The sequence below is a fragment of the Plectropomus leopardus genome, chromosome 10 (assembly GCF_026936395.1).
Source record: "Plectropomus leopardus strain MGB_pleo_1.0 chromosome 10, ASM2693639v1, whole genome shotgun sequence".
Lineage (NCBI taxonomy): Eukaryota > Metazoa > Chordata > Actinopteri > Perciformes > Serranidae > Plectropomus > Plectropomus leopardus.
Window position 1 is genome coordinate 2,068,085 of NC_142185.1, and position 13,288 is coordinate 2,081,372.

At 47.6% G+C, this 13,288-nt stretch overlaps 1 protein-coding gene across 1 annotated transcript in view; it reads left to right on the forward strand.

Annotated features, from left to right (window-relative positions):
* Window positions 1-13,288, forward strand: part of tmprss3a (transmembrane serine protease 3a) — a 35,786-nt gene extending 22,498 nt beyond the window's left edge. The window contains exons 10-14 of the mRNA XM_042494653.2: window positions 6,827-6,996; window positions 10,087-10,182; window positions 10,293-10,435; window positions 11,337-11,489; window positions 13,154-13,288. Of these exons, the coding sequence (XP_042350587.2) occupies window positions 6,827-6,996; window positions 10,087-10,182; window positions 10,293-10,435; window positions 11,337-11,489; window positions 13,154-13,171 (580 nt within the window). The 3' untranslated portion in view covers window positions 13,172-13,288. The remainder of the gene's footprint in view (window positions 1-6,826; window positions 6,997-10,086; window positions 10,183-10,292; window positions 10,436-11,336; window positions 11,490-13,153) is intronic.

Sequence of the window (13,288 nt, forward strand, 5' to 3'; positions counted from 1 at the left end):
TGACTTTGAGTGTTGGCGTACTGCTTCTGGGTTCATACACACCCCGTTTCAGTACAATCTGGCCAACAATGGACCCAGCAGACTCTAACGCTCTACAGTCACGTCTAGCCCGTGTTGAGGGAATGCTCCAGCAACACGAGGCTCAGCTTTCCTCCAACGCGGCTGAGGCTCGTCATTCTGCCTCGGCGTTGGAGCGAGCTTTAACCCTGCTGGCGAACCAGGTACAACAGATGGCCACCACGTTGACCCAGCACGCCATTCCTGGTTCGATTCCTGTTCAGACGGCTCCCAACCCGGCGCCACCTCCCAGCGCCGCACCCGAACCCCGGGTCGGGACACCCGAACGCTACGCTGGAGATCCAGAGGGCTGCAATCCGTTTTTGACAAACTGCTCCATCCTGTTTGCTCTGCAGCCACACACGTTCGCCACGGAGGGCGCCAAAGTGGCCTTCGCCATTAATCATCTCACTGGCCGAGCACGACTATGGGGAACAGCAGAATGGGACAGAGGTACACCCGCCTGTGTTTCGTTTCAAGCCTTCGCGGATGAACTACGGAAGGTTTTTGGTCCAGTGTCTTTGGGCCCTGACGCCACTGGGGGCTTACTGAACCAGCGTCAGGGAAGTCGGACGGTCGCCGACTTCGCTATTGACTTCAGGACTCAGGCTCGACAGAGCAACTGGAATTCGGCCGCCCAGTGCGACGCCTTCCTCAATGGGCTAGCACCATATATAAAGGACGAACTGGTCTCCTTTGAGCTTCCTCCTTCTCTCGATGGTCTCATTGAAGTGACCTCGAGACTGGACAGGCGGATTCAGGCGAGGAGAAAGGAGCAGCGTCTGGAGGGAGGTTCCCACCGGTTTCCTGGTCACCAGCGGGTTCCACCACCACCTGTAACGCTTCCAGCGGACCCGAGTCTGAGTGGGATGGAGCCAATGCAGGTTAGTCGCACCAGATTATCTGCTGAGGAGCGTGAGAGACGGCGTCGGGGGAGACTCTGCCTGTACTGTGGACAGGCTGGACATTTCGTTTCCGGTTGTCCAGTAAAAGGGGGGGCTCAGCAGTAGAGAGGGGCATACTGCTGAGCCGATCACAGAACTCTGCTTCCAGTCTCCGCCCCTTGTTACACGTGCAGCTTCGGTTGGGTGAAAAGACTCACACCCTGGCCACGTTTATTGACTCTGGTGCCGACGTGAACCTGATCGACGAGGAACTGGCTCGTCAGCTGGGACTAACCCTGGTCTCCCTGTCACGTCCTGTTCCGGCTAACGCCCTGGATGGTCATCTTCTGGGTACCGTGACCCATCAGACTACTCCCGTCTCCATGCTCCTGTCCGGTACACATCACGAGACCATTCAATTCCACGTCCTGAGGTCCCCAGATCTGCCGTTGATCCTCGGATACCCCTGGCTGCGTCGCCATAATCCCCACATTGACTGGTCCACCGGTTCGATTGTGGCATGGAGTCCGTCATGTCAGCAAACCTGTCTTCAGTGGAGGGAGTCTTCTAAGGGGATTTCCCGTTCCTGCACCGCTCCAGATCTCTCAGGGGTACCCACGGAGTACCACGACTACGGAGAGGTGTTTGACAAGGCCAGGGCCACCTCCCTGCCGCCCCACCGCTCCTACGATTGTGCCATCGACCTTCTTCCTGGAGCGGCCCCTCCGAAGGGTCGGCTCTACTCTCTCTCCGCACCAGAGAGAGAGGCCATGGACACCTACATCAGAGACTCCTTGGCTAGCGGTCTCATCCGACCGTCCTCATCTCCTGCCGGGGCCGGGTTCTTCTTTGTGGGGAAGAAGGACGGTTCACTGCGGCCCTGCATTGACTATAGGGGGTTGAACGAGATCACTGTTAAGAATCGTTACCCTCTCCCTCTCATAGCTTCAGCATTCGAGTTACTGCAAGGGGCGACCATCTTCACGAAACTTGATCTACGTAACGCCTACCACTTGGTTCGCATCCGTGAGGGGGATGAGTGGAAGACGGCCTTCAATACCCCCACTGGACACTATGAGTATTTGGTGATGCCTTTCGGGCTCACCAATGCTCCGGCAGTCTTCCAGGCCCTGATTAATGACGTCCTCAGAGACTATCTTAACAAGTTTGTGTTTGTCTATCTGGACGACATTCTGATATTTTCCCGTTCCAGACAAGAACACGTCCATCATGTGCAGACTGTTTTGCAGCGCCTCCTCAAGAACTCCCTGTATGTAAAGGCGGAGAAATGTGACTTCCATGCATCCTCTGTCTCCTTCCTCGGCTATATCATCAGTCACAACAGTATGGAGATGGATCCTGCTAAGGTCTCCGCCGTTACCTCATGGCCTGTTCCCGATTCCCGTAAGCAGCTGCAACGCTTCCTCGGATTCGCCAATTTCTACAGAAGATTCATCCGGGGGTACAGCACGGTGGCAGCCCCCCTCACGGCGCTTACCTCTTCCAAGGTTCGGTTCCGCTGGTCTTCTGAAGCTGGCACCGCCTTCGAACACCTCAAGGGGCGCTTCAGCTCTGCTCCCATTCTCCTCATCCCCGATCCTGATGGACAGTTCGTGGTGGAGGTCGACGCCTCGGATGTGGGGGTGGGAGCAGTTCTTTCACAACGCTCGGGGAAGGATGGGAAGCTGCATCCTTGCGCTTTCTTCTCCCGGCGCCTGTCTCCGGCGGAGCGCAACTATGACATCGGTAACCGTGAGCTCCTGGCGGTTAAGTTGGCGCTGGAGGAGTGGCGACACTGGCTGGAGGGTGCCAGGGTTCCATTCCTCGTGTGGACTGATCATAAGAATCTGGAGTACATCCGAACTGCAAAGAGACTCAATTCTCGCCAGGCCCGCTGGGCCCTCTTCTTCGCCCGCTTCTCGTTCACCCTCTCATACCGCCCAGGGTCCCGTAACATCAAGCCTGACGCCCTGTCCCGCCAGTTCCTGGAGGAGGAGGAGGAGTCTTCTCTCCCTGACCGCATCCTTCCTGCCTCCCAACTCCTGGGATCTCTCACATGGGAGATCGAGGAACGTATCCTGTCGGCCCTGGAACAGCAGCCGGGACCCAGTTCATGTCCCCAGAACCGTCTGTTCGTCCCTGAGGGGTTCAGATCAGAGGTGCTACAGTGGGCTCATTCTTCTCGCCTCACCTGTCATCCTGGGATCACCCGCACTAGAGAGGTCCTGCAACGACGGTTCTGGTGGCCCACATTGGTTACTGACACCAAAGACTTTGTGAACTCCTGTCCGGTCTGTAATCAATGTAAGACCTCTCGTCAGGCTCCAGCCGGTCATCTGCATCCACTTCCTGTTCCTCATCGCCCATGGTCCCACATCGCTCTGGATTTCGTCACCGGTCTGCCACTGTCAGGAGGCAACACCACAATCCTGACAGTGGTGGATCGGTTCAGCAAGATGGCGCATCTGGTGCCCTTGCCCAAGCTCCCCTCTGCCAAAGAGACTGCGGGGTTGCTCCTCCAGCATGTGATCAGACTGCACGGCATCCCTTCTGATGTGGTCTCCGATCGGGGGCCCCAGTTCGCCTCAGCCTTCTGGAGGGAGTTCTGCCGACTTTTGGGGGCGTCCGCCAGCCTGTCCTCCGGGTACCATCCCCAATCCAACGGACAGACGGAACGGATGAACCAGGAGATGGAGACGGCGCTACGCTGCATGGCCTCATCTCACCCCGCCTCCTGGTCTTCGCAGCTCTTGTGGGTGGAATTTGCCCACAACACCCTTCAGAGCTCTGCCACTGGCCTCTCCCCCTTCCAGTGTGCTTATGGGTTCCAGCCTCCTCTGTTTCCCGCCCAAGAGAGGGAGACGGTCTACCCCTCGGTGGAGGACTTTATCCGTCGCTGCCGCCAGACTTGGAACCGAGCCAGGGCCACGCTGTTACGGGCCACAGGTCGCTACACCTCGGCGGCCAATCGGCGCCGCTCCCAGGCTCCCCCCTACCGGGTGGGTCAACGGGTTTGGTTGGCCACCAGGGACCTTCCGCTGAGGGTGGATTCCCGCAAGCTGGCTCCCAAGTTCATCGGCCCGTTTCCCATTGAGAGGGTCATCAACCCCGTGGCTGTCCGTTTGACGCTGCCTCGTGCCATGAGAATTCACCCTACGTTCCACGTCTCCAAGATCAAGCCGGTCCGGGAGAGTCCTCTGCAGCCTGCCTCTCAGCCGCCTCCTCCTCCTCGGATCATTGATGGGGCCCCGGCTTACACGGTCCGTCGGCTCCTTCGTTCCAGGCGCCGCGGCAGAGGCCTCCAGTACCTGGTCGATTGGGAGGGGTACGGTCCGGAGGAGCGGTCCTGGGTCCCGGCTCGGCAGGTTCTGGACCGCCAGCTCATCGTGGATTTCCATCGGCTCCATCCGGACCAGCCGTCCCGCGCAGTTCCTGGCCGTGGGTCTTCCGTTCCTGCCCGTTCTCCGTCTCCTGCCCCTGGACCGTCTGGGTTGGGGTCCTGCTCCAGGGGTCCCTTGCCGCCGCCGGTGGGGGATCCTCCTTCTGATGACGGCGGCGGCGACGACGACGACTACGACGATGTCGACGAGATGGTTTCTGCCGGGTCCGAGGAGTTCTGACCCTCCTTCCGGGCCCCCTCCGCCCGCCCGGCTTCTGTGACTTTGGGTTTGGGACGTCATGGGCCGTCCCTTGGGGGGGGGGTTCTGTCATGATTCCTGCATTCTCCTCCTCCCCTTCACTCCAGTACTTTTCCATTCACCTCACTCTGACCTGCTCTTTCTGCTGCCCTCGCCCACCGCTGCAGTCTGCTCTCCCCCACAGCTGCAGCTCATCATCAATCAGTCCAGTACTTAAGACACTCGCACACGTTCATTCACTGCCAGATTGTTTCCTCTGCTATGCATGACTTTCCAGCGTTCCTTTGCCAGATTACCTGTTGCCGACTCAGCCTGTTCCCGACCAACCCTCCGTGCCTGCCACCCGGTGTACCTACCTGCCTTCTGTCCCTGACCACGTGCTTCGCTTCGGCGTTCTGCAATCCTGACGGCTCCACTGGCAAAGACCTCCCGCCGACCACGCGATCCTTCAGCCTGCTCCTCGACGGTACCGTAGCATTCTCGGACTGTTTCCTCGGCTTCGGATCCTCTGCCTGTTCCCGACCACGACCCAGCGTTATCCCCGACAACGCTGCCCCACGTGTTGTCGGCTTCCCGAGCTACGGGGTTTCCTGCTCTCCAGCCACAGAGAGTTCCAGCTTCGTGTCTTCATCTCGTGGGATTACCAGAGACATTTACTGGGTAATTCACCCGAAGAACGGACAGAACTTTTGTGAGCTGCTCTTTATTAGTGTTGGCGATAATAAAGTTTATTACCAACTGACTTTGAGTGTTGGCGTACTGCTTCTGGGTTCATACACACCCCGTTTCAGTATTACTCATCTGCCCTATACCTTTGTCCAGGTTCCATTCATTTCATCAATAATATTGCTAAGAATTACTGTTGTAAACTTCTGGGCTTTACTAAAAATGCGATATAATAATGAATAATTTTAGTTCATCGCATCTGGTGTTCTATCATACTTACCATCTTTGACAGGTGTTACCATAAAATAAGTATTAAGTAGTGCTATTAAAAAGCTTGTTAAAAGTCTTAAATCTAACTCATTCCCACTGTTCAAATAACATCTGGCTTTTTAATACAATGAGAATGCGTACGATCTGCCTTCACACCCAAGTCAAATGGTTCTGCAGTTGACACAGGTTTTAATTGCCTCTGGCTCCGATCATTATTGATGGGAACACAATGCCCACATGAACACGCTAACCTCAGATCCTTAATCAGTGAGATGCAATGCGCCATCACTAATTACCCTCCGTCTCCCCCCTCAGCTGCGCTAAAACACTGATCCAAATACATTTGCACCAAGTTTGAAAGAGAGACTGGATAAGTAAGAGCTATATAAGGAGAGGAAACACTGACAAGTTTTCAAATACCTCTGTTTCTGCTGCTTTTACCTGTTCTCCAGCTTGTCTGTGACATAGCAACAAAAAAAGACCCACACATGCACACAAAAGCTGACAGAAAAGCAGACTCATTTGCTGCAGAGCTGTGTTCACTTTATTTAGTGGGTTTACCTGTGTTTGAAAACCCCATGTGCACACGGTAATTTTGGTGTGAAAGGGGTATTGGACTAAGCTCTGCAGACACCTTGATCAATACTTTGACTTACACAAACGATCACCTGCCATCCAATCACTGCACTCATGGTACATTGGTTCATTCATGAAACATAATGTCAGCTATGGAAACAGGGTCAAAAGTGTCAATTTTGTGACAAAAAAAACAAGTCTTAGCTAAGAATCTTAAGCGCCCTTTAGGACAACTGGATCAAGTAAATATATATTTTCATAGAAGAGCTGGAAACAGGCTTGTCCCTCGACTGCTTTAAGCTGGCTGTGTGGTAGGATGCTACGATAGATAGATAGATAGATAGATAGATAGATAGATAGATAGATAGATAGATAGATAGATAGATAGATAGATAGATAGATAGATAGATAGATTTGTCTGTCCCAAGTTGTGACAGAAATTCTCCTTTGACCGGCTCAATACAATACACACAGTTTGCATAAAAACTCAATCAAAACATCTTAAAAGTGCACTTAAAAATAAATGAATAAAATAAGTTAAATTAAATTAAATCAAAGCTCTGTCCAATAAACATGTTACGTTTAGATGTTGTGACTGGCTAGTATTTAAGAGAGGAGCCTTGAGGCCAGGACAGAAAGCCACCCTGGAGGTGGTGGGATCTGATTTCGTTGTCTCCCTCACATCTCCTGACAGGAATATTGTGTTTCACTGTATCTGCTGCTGTGTGTCATCAGGTTTGCAGACCCCTCTAGGTGGGCGGTCCATGTGGGACTGACGGAGCAGCCAGTCCATGGGGCTCAGTCTCTGGCCGTGGAGCAGATTATATATCACGCTCGCTACAGACCTAAAGGACTCAACTACGATATCGCACTGATGAAGTTGGCCACGCCGCTTGCTTTCAATGGTACTGGTGTTCTGTTTCCAGACCCTGCCGAGCCCTCACTCTCTGTCTCAGTAACATCCTGCTCTGTGTTGATATCTTCACACTCACATCTCTTCTATTGTAGTTCCAACATCAGACTCACAAGGTCCAGTAGGTTCATTTAAGTCACTAGACCGGCAGCAAGGCACAGAGTTAGCCCTGTTCCAGTCAAACTGCTGTGCTCAGACCATGGTCGTAGGTCGCTCCTGGCCGTGAGTCTGTAAGTGGTCATTTTGATCGGTGGGGGGGTGTTAAAAACAGCCCAGGGAGTTCAGTTCTTAGATCACGGTAATAAATGTATTTTTATCTTCAGCACCATCTCTTATTCATTGTCATTTTAAGAACCAAAGTCACACAATTGTGACAGCTGATAAAACCAACCTGCAGTGGCTGCATTGGGTCATCCCAGAAGTGTAACACCCACCCTTCAGTTCCCACCCAGGTTACCACTGTTAGCTCTATCAGCACTAGGCAGCTTTCCATTAACCCTCAAATTGCACAAATTGAAATTGCAAATATAAAGTATGCCTAATGGAAACAGAAAAAAGCCATATTTAGCAAAATTGCAATGGAAGCACTTCTTTTGTCTTTTCTAGGTCACATGATGCTATGGCTATGTGCTTGTCAGTAGGAACTGGCTCCCTCATGATGCAGCAGGAGCTACAAGAGGTGTTACTGCATCACATAACTCTTCAAAAGTTAAGCAGATCATCTAGAAATTTTGAATCCACAATTCCTCTGCGAAATCCCTCATACATGGCTGCTTCCCTCCTTTCCATTATGGCTCCATAACACGCCTACGTGGCCTTGGATTGGAAACAATTACGGCTAGTGTGGTGGTTGCAATAGAAATAAAGCTGCTAATGTTTTGAACATCCATCGCCGTGCTTCTTGTTATCACCAGAAAAGTCGTATAATATCACTCAGTGGAAATGCAGTCATCTCGCATTTGTGTTTTTTCAACAATTCAAAAATATCGCTTAAAATTTGAACAAATCTATAATGAAAAACTACCTGCTGTTGCTGTTTTTTGAGCACTGTTAGTGCTTAACACCCTAATTGCAGCTGGCACTCCATGTTTTTGTCTGACGAGACACGTGAGAGCCGCAGATAGTCTCCGTAAAGACTCGAAATATCGTATATAGCAGCTAAACCACCCTATATTTAAAGGTGAGCTCTGCAAATTTCCCACCTCAGAGAGGAGACAATCAGGGTATGTTGGATGTGGGAGCATTGATGAATTAAGAGAACTGGATCCAGCATTAGAGGTGGGACCCTGTTTATTCATATGTAACTTGCTTAGCAGTGCATAAAGCCCAAAAACCTTGATTTCCATGATTTGAAATAATGATCCCACATTATGGTGCCCACAGAGCAGGTGCAGTAGAGACTTATGGTGGCTGAGCATGGTTGAACGTCTCACTTCAGGTGTAGCGCTCTGAAAACTTGAGTGGGGATAAAATGATTTAATCTTATGACTACTAGACTTTCAAAATGTTATCAGACCAAATGGTTTAAATTTTGCCTGATTTCAGCTTGTCAACTGGTTAAACTCTGTTTCCGTCCTCAGCCGGTCTACTCCAACTCAGTTCAGTTAGTAGATTCAAAGGTGTGGGCCCTGACAAGATCAAGTCCTGATAGTGAAACTATCATTTTGCGGGGTTTGTATTCTCAGAAAAATTTATCAGCTGATACACAAACGTTTCTTTAATCATGTAAGTCAATGGGAAAACGTCTTTTCCACTTTTGGCTACTATGCAAAATTTGTTTCAAAGCCAGACGTACTTCTTGGGGGCTCGGGTGAGAGGTTGCTGGCCAATGACAGACTGAGTCAACGGCTAACTGAAGTGCACTCAGGGGAACTGAACAGTGAAGCGATGGTGATGCACTAGGTCTTTCAGACAATAAATCTGGACATCAAGCAGATGGCTTTTCCAAGAGATACATGAGTCCAGTGGAGTTTGTACATTTCTAAGATCTCTAGCTTTACAAGCAACCAACAGAACATAATCAAGACGGAAACATTTACCTGTACAGCAAAGCGCGATAAAGAACAAAACAGTAGAAGAAAGGCACCCCCGCTCCCCCAACAACCAAGAAAAACACAGACTTAAAAAATATATTTTTAACCATCAATTGCAGCTGAACCAGTTAACCCTTTGAACCATTCAGAAATTGGCTTGATTTATTTAAAAAACATGGGAAGAGGGTGGCAAGCAACAACAAGAAATGGTCCAAAAATTTGCAAGAAATAAGTAAACAAACAAAAAAAAACATACACACACAAAAAATTACCTGGAAATAAGTTACAAAAGAAATGGTAAGATATTAGTGAAAAGTTACATGGAAATTAAAGACATGGAAAATAAATTACTAAAGAATTACTTGAAAATAAGAAGAAAAGTAGCAAAAAAACAGTAATAAGCTACAAGAAAATTGTGAATAAGCACTGAGAATAAGCACAAAAAACATAAGCAAGAAATGAGTAAAAAAGAAAATTATCAGCAAATAGGCAAAAAAGAAAAGCAAAAAACAAAAAACAAAATGAGCTTTAAAAAAGTGCTAAAAAAAAACATATACAGATATTTCTGACAATTTTAAATAATCTGTGAAATTATTATGAATACAATTTTCTGGATATTTTCCCTGTATTTTTAGAATATCTTATAATATTATGAGGTCATTTTTGTGACCTTTTACAAAATTTTCTTGAAATTTGTGGAGCCAAGATACTCATGTTTTTTCCCATGTTTTGGAGAGAAATCAAATCAGTTTTGACAAGTTTAAATGCATGTGAAAGAGGTCTCTTGCTTCCTGCCAGCTGAGTGTCATTAAGTGTGTCAGGTGTCACAGTCTCAGCTCTCACTGGTTAGCCTTCACCTTTCAGTGTGAATGTCAGTGTGAAGCTGATGTGTCGTTTCAGTCCAAACTTAGCATCCATCTGAAAACAGACTGTGAGTGTTATCACACTTTAGCTGCATGACTGATTGGTGTCATAGAGGAAACTACACAAACACATTTCTGTGTACAGTTTGTCTGGGAGATGTAGTTCATTCCAGTGGTCCTCTGCAGGCTTTGTGGAGCCCATCTGCCTGCCGAACTACGGGGAGGAGTTTGAGGAGGGCACCATGTGCTGGATCTCTGGATGGGGAGCAACTGAGGATGAAGGTGAGTGTGAACATCATTCCTGGTCTGCTGTTTCACCCACAACTACATTTGAAACTGGGAATATTGTAATAACAGTGGAACACATGCTTGAAATGAGGTGCTTTTTGCAGGAGAGACCAGTGTGGTTCTGCGCTCAGCCATGGTGCCACTCCTCTCCACCAAGACCTGCAACCAGCCAGAGGTTTACCAGGGCTTCATCTCCCCCTGGATGATCTGTGCAGGCTACCTGGAGGGAGGAACAGACTCCTGCCAGGTACACAGGGTTTCCTATTAATTATGATTATTATTATTATTATTATATACTAAGATTCACTGATCTGATTGTCTTTGTTGCCTCAGAGAGAATGAATATTTTGATTGTAGGCTTGAGGCTACATCACGATCTAACAGGAGATTATCAGAAGTCATTAGTTTTTGCACATTATGATGCAACAGTGATGATGTGCAGACAAGGAAGACAAATGAGGAGAGAGGCAGGATCAGTTTCAACCTCAGCTCCAAACATGTTCTGGTTGTCATACAGCACAGTCTTCAAGTCGTTTTTAAAATTTCCTTCTGTGAAGGAGGAACTACTTGTGGTGACCTTGTGTTTGAAACCTGAGGCCTGAATCATAAAACAGGTTTTGGGTTTAGGTAACTGGTTAATTCTGGGTTTTTGGTTTAATGAAGCTAGTTCACTTTTTACGGTGTAAACTGCCAATGTGCGGATCCTGTGAGAACAGTGATGTCATGGCAGCACTTTGCGCAGGCGTGTGGTTTTCTTTTATGGTGTGTCATTATAGAGTTACACCACCAGCTACTGGCCTGGCATGCATACTACAGCGTTTTCGGTTGTTTTTGTGGGTCCGTGTACACGAGGGTCATTTTCACACATTTTCATATGAATGCAGATCTTTTAAAAAAAACAAAGCAAAGACTTTTTCGTTTTTAGTAGGGCTGTTCTCATCTAATCGTAGCCTTAAATGTATATAAACTTTCAAAACATTATAGAAATAAAATCACAGATCTTGAAAGACCCCCACAAATCACACACAAATATTCTGTTATGACAACAGGAAGTGCAATGATTCTGTCTTTTTGCTCGCATCTGTTTCTAAAGACTGTGAAGCACTGGTGATTTAGTAACTTTGGTTTGTGTGTGTGTGTCCCCTCAGGGGGACAGTGGAGGTCCTCTGGCCTGTGAAGACTCGTCGGTATGGAAGCTGGTTGGTGCGACCAGCTGGGGAATCGGCTGCGCTATGAGGAACAAGCCGGGCGTTTACACTCGCATCACACAGTCACTCAGCTGGATCCGCCAACAGATGGAGGTCAGCACATGACAAACTGTGTCCTGTGTCAGGACCTGCCACTTTACAAGGAGCAGACCTTCAAAGGTTTGGTCTTTGGAGAACTTTAGACTAGCACTGAACCAGATTCAGCGTATGGTCAGCATGTTCCACAGCACACACACAGCTGAATTTACAGACACACTCAGACTCAACAGCCTCATCAACCCACATTGACGCTCTACTAAGTAGCTCCAATGTCAACTTGTCAGAAGGCAGGTTTCCAGTAACCCTCAAATTGTGCAAAGGGAAAAAGCATGTATGAAACACATTTTGAATAACTCCAAAAATTGCAAAAAAGTGTTTACACTTGCATGAGGAGGTATTTCCAGGTGATGCAAAACTGCAATGGAAACACGCTTGTCAGAAGGAACTGGCTCACTCATGATGCAGCAGTGGCTACAAGAGGTGTTATTGCATCACGTGACTCTTCAAAAGTTGAGCGGATCATCCATTAGTTTTAAAGCCCAAATTCCTCGGTGAAATCCTCATACGTGGCCGCTCTCACGTAAGAGAGGCGTGTCTTTTCATTATGGCTCCATAACACGCCTACATGGCTTTGGATTGGAAATAAGACGACTAGTGCGGTGTCATGCAGTTCCCAGTCTTTTTGAATTTTCAACATGAATTTCCTAACATATAAAATAAATTACTGATTTTGCTTCACCAGAACTATAAAAGTAAAAAGAAAAATCACTCTATATTTAAAGGTCTAGCGTATGGGATTTTATTGCATCAAGTGCTGAGGTTACATAACTGAAACTTCTCCGGTGTTAAAGCATGTAGGAGACCTCCAGTGGGCCACACTAAAACACTAATGTCCTCATGTAGAGCACAGTATTTGGTTTGTCTGTTCTGGGCTACTGTAGAAACATGGCGGACTCTGCTAAAGTGGACCTACTGCATGCATAGACACAAACTGTTCATTAATATCACCGTTTCATATCATACAAATCAACCCGTAGAGGGCGCTATATTACACACAAAATGAGCTTTCCAAAATCAAGCTTTAAAAAAATTATACATTAATATCATTTTCTTCTTTTATTGAGTTTATTTTTTACCCAACATCAGTTCTAATCATATATATCAAATATTCATTAATTTTCAGAATTTTAACCCGTTAAATGCCAGGTTTTTGTCATAAGACCAGTGTTTTAAGATGGGGAAAAACCAGAAAATTAATTATTTTCCACTGTTAAAGACCTGTCACATGACTGTAGAGGAAAACCAACCCAGAGTTGACTGAACTAGTTGGATTATTGTCAATATACTACATGCAAATTAGATTTTTTGGGGGGGAATCACAGAAATAATACGATGCATGTTTTTTTTTTTTGCTTTGATGGCTGGGATCAATAATGGCAGTTTGAATGGATTTCAGTGAGGTAACTTTTGACTTAACAGTTTGAATGTAACTATTTTGTTTCCACAGTGTATTTTTGACTTCAGACAAAATGTATGCCATATGCATGAACACTGCCCAAATTATCAGAAAATGAAGAATGAAAGTGCATAAAATGTGCCCAACAGTCCGTAAGGGTTAAACTGACTTTTTAGGACAGGCCTGTGGATCTTTGGCCCTACATGTTTCCATGTCTGTGTCCATTTCTGTTAAATATATCCATTTCTATGTTGTCTTTCAGAGAGAAGAGGCTCACTGAGGCACCTCGTCACATCTCACACGGTTCTTTTTGAATGTTTCCACATTTGATGAAAAGAGAACACTACAGAGATCCCAGTAGAAATGCAGAGCCTCTGATCCACACAAATCCTGTTTG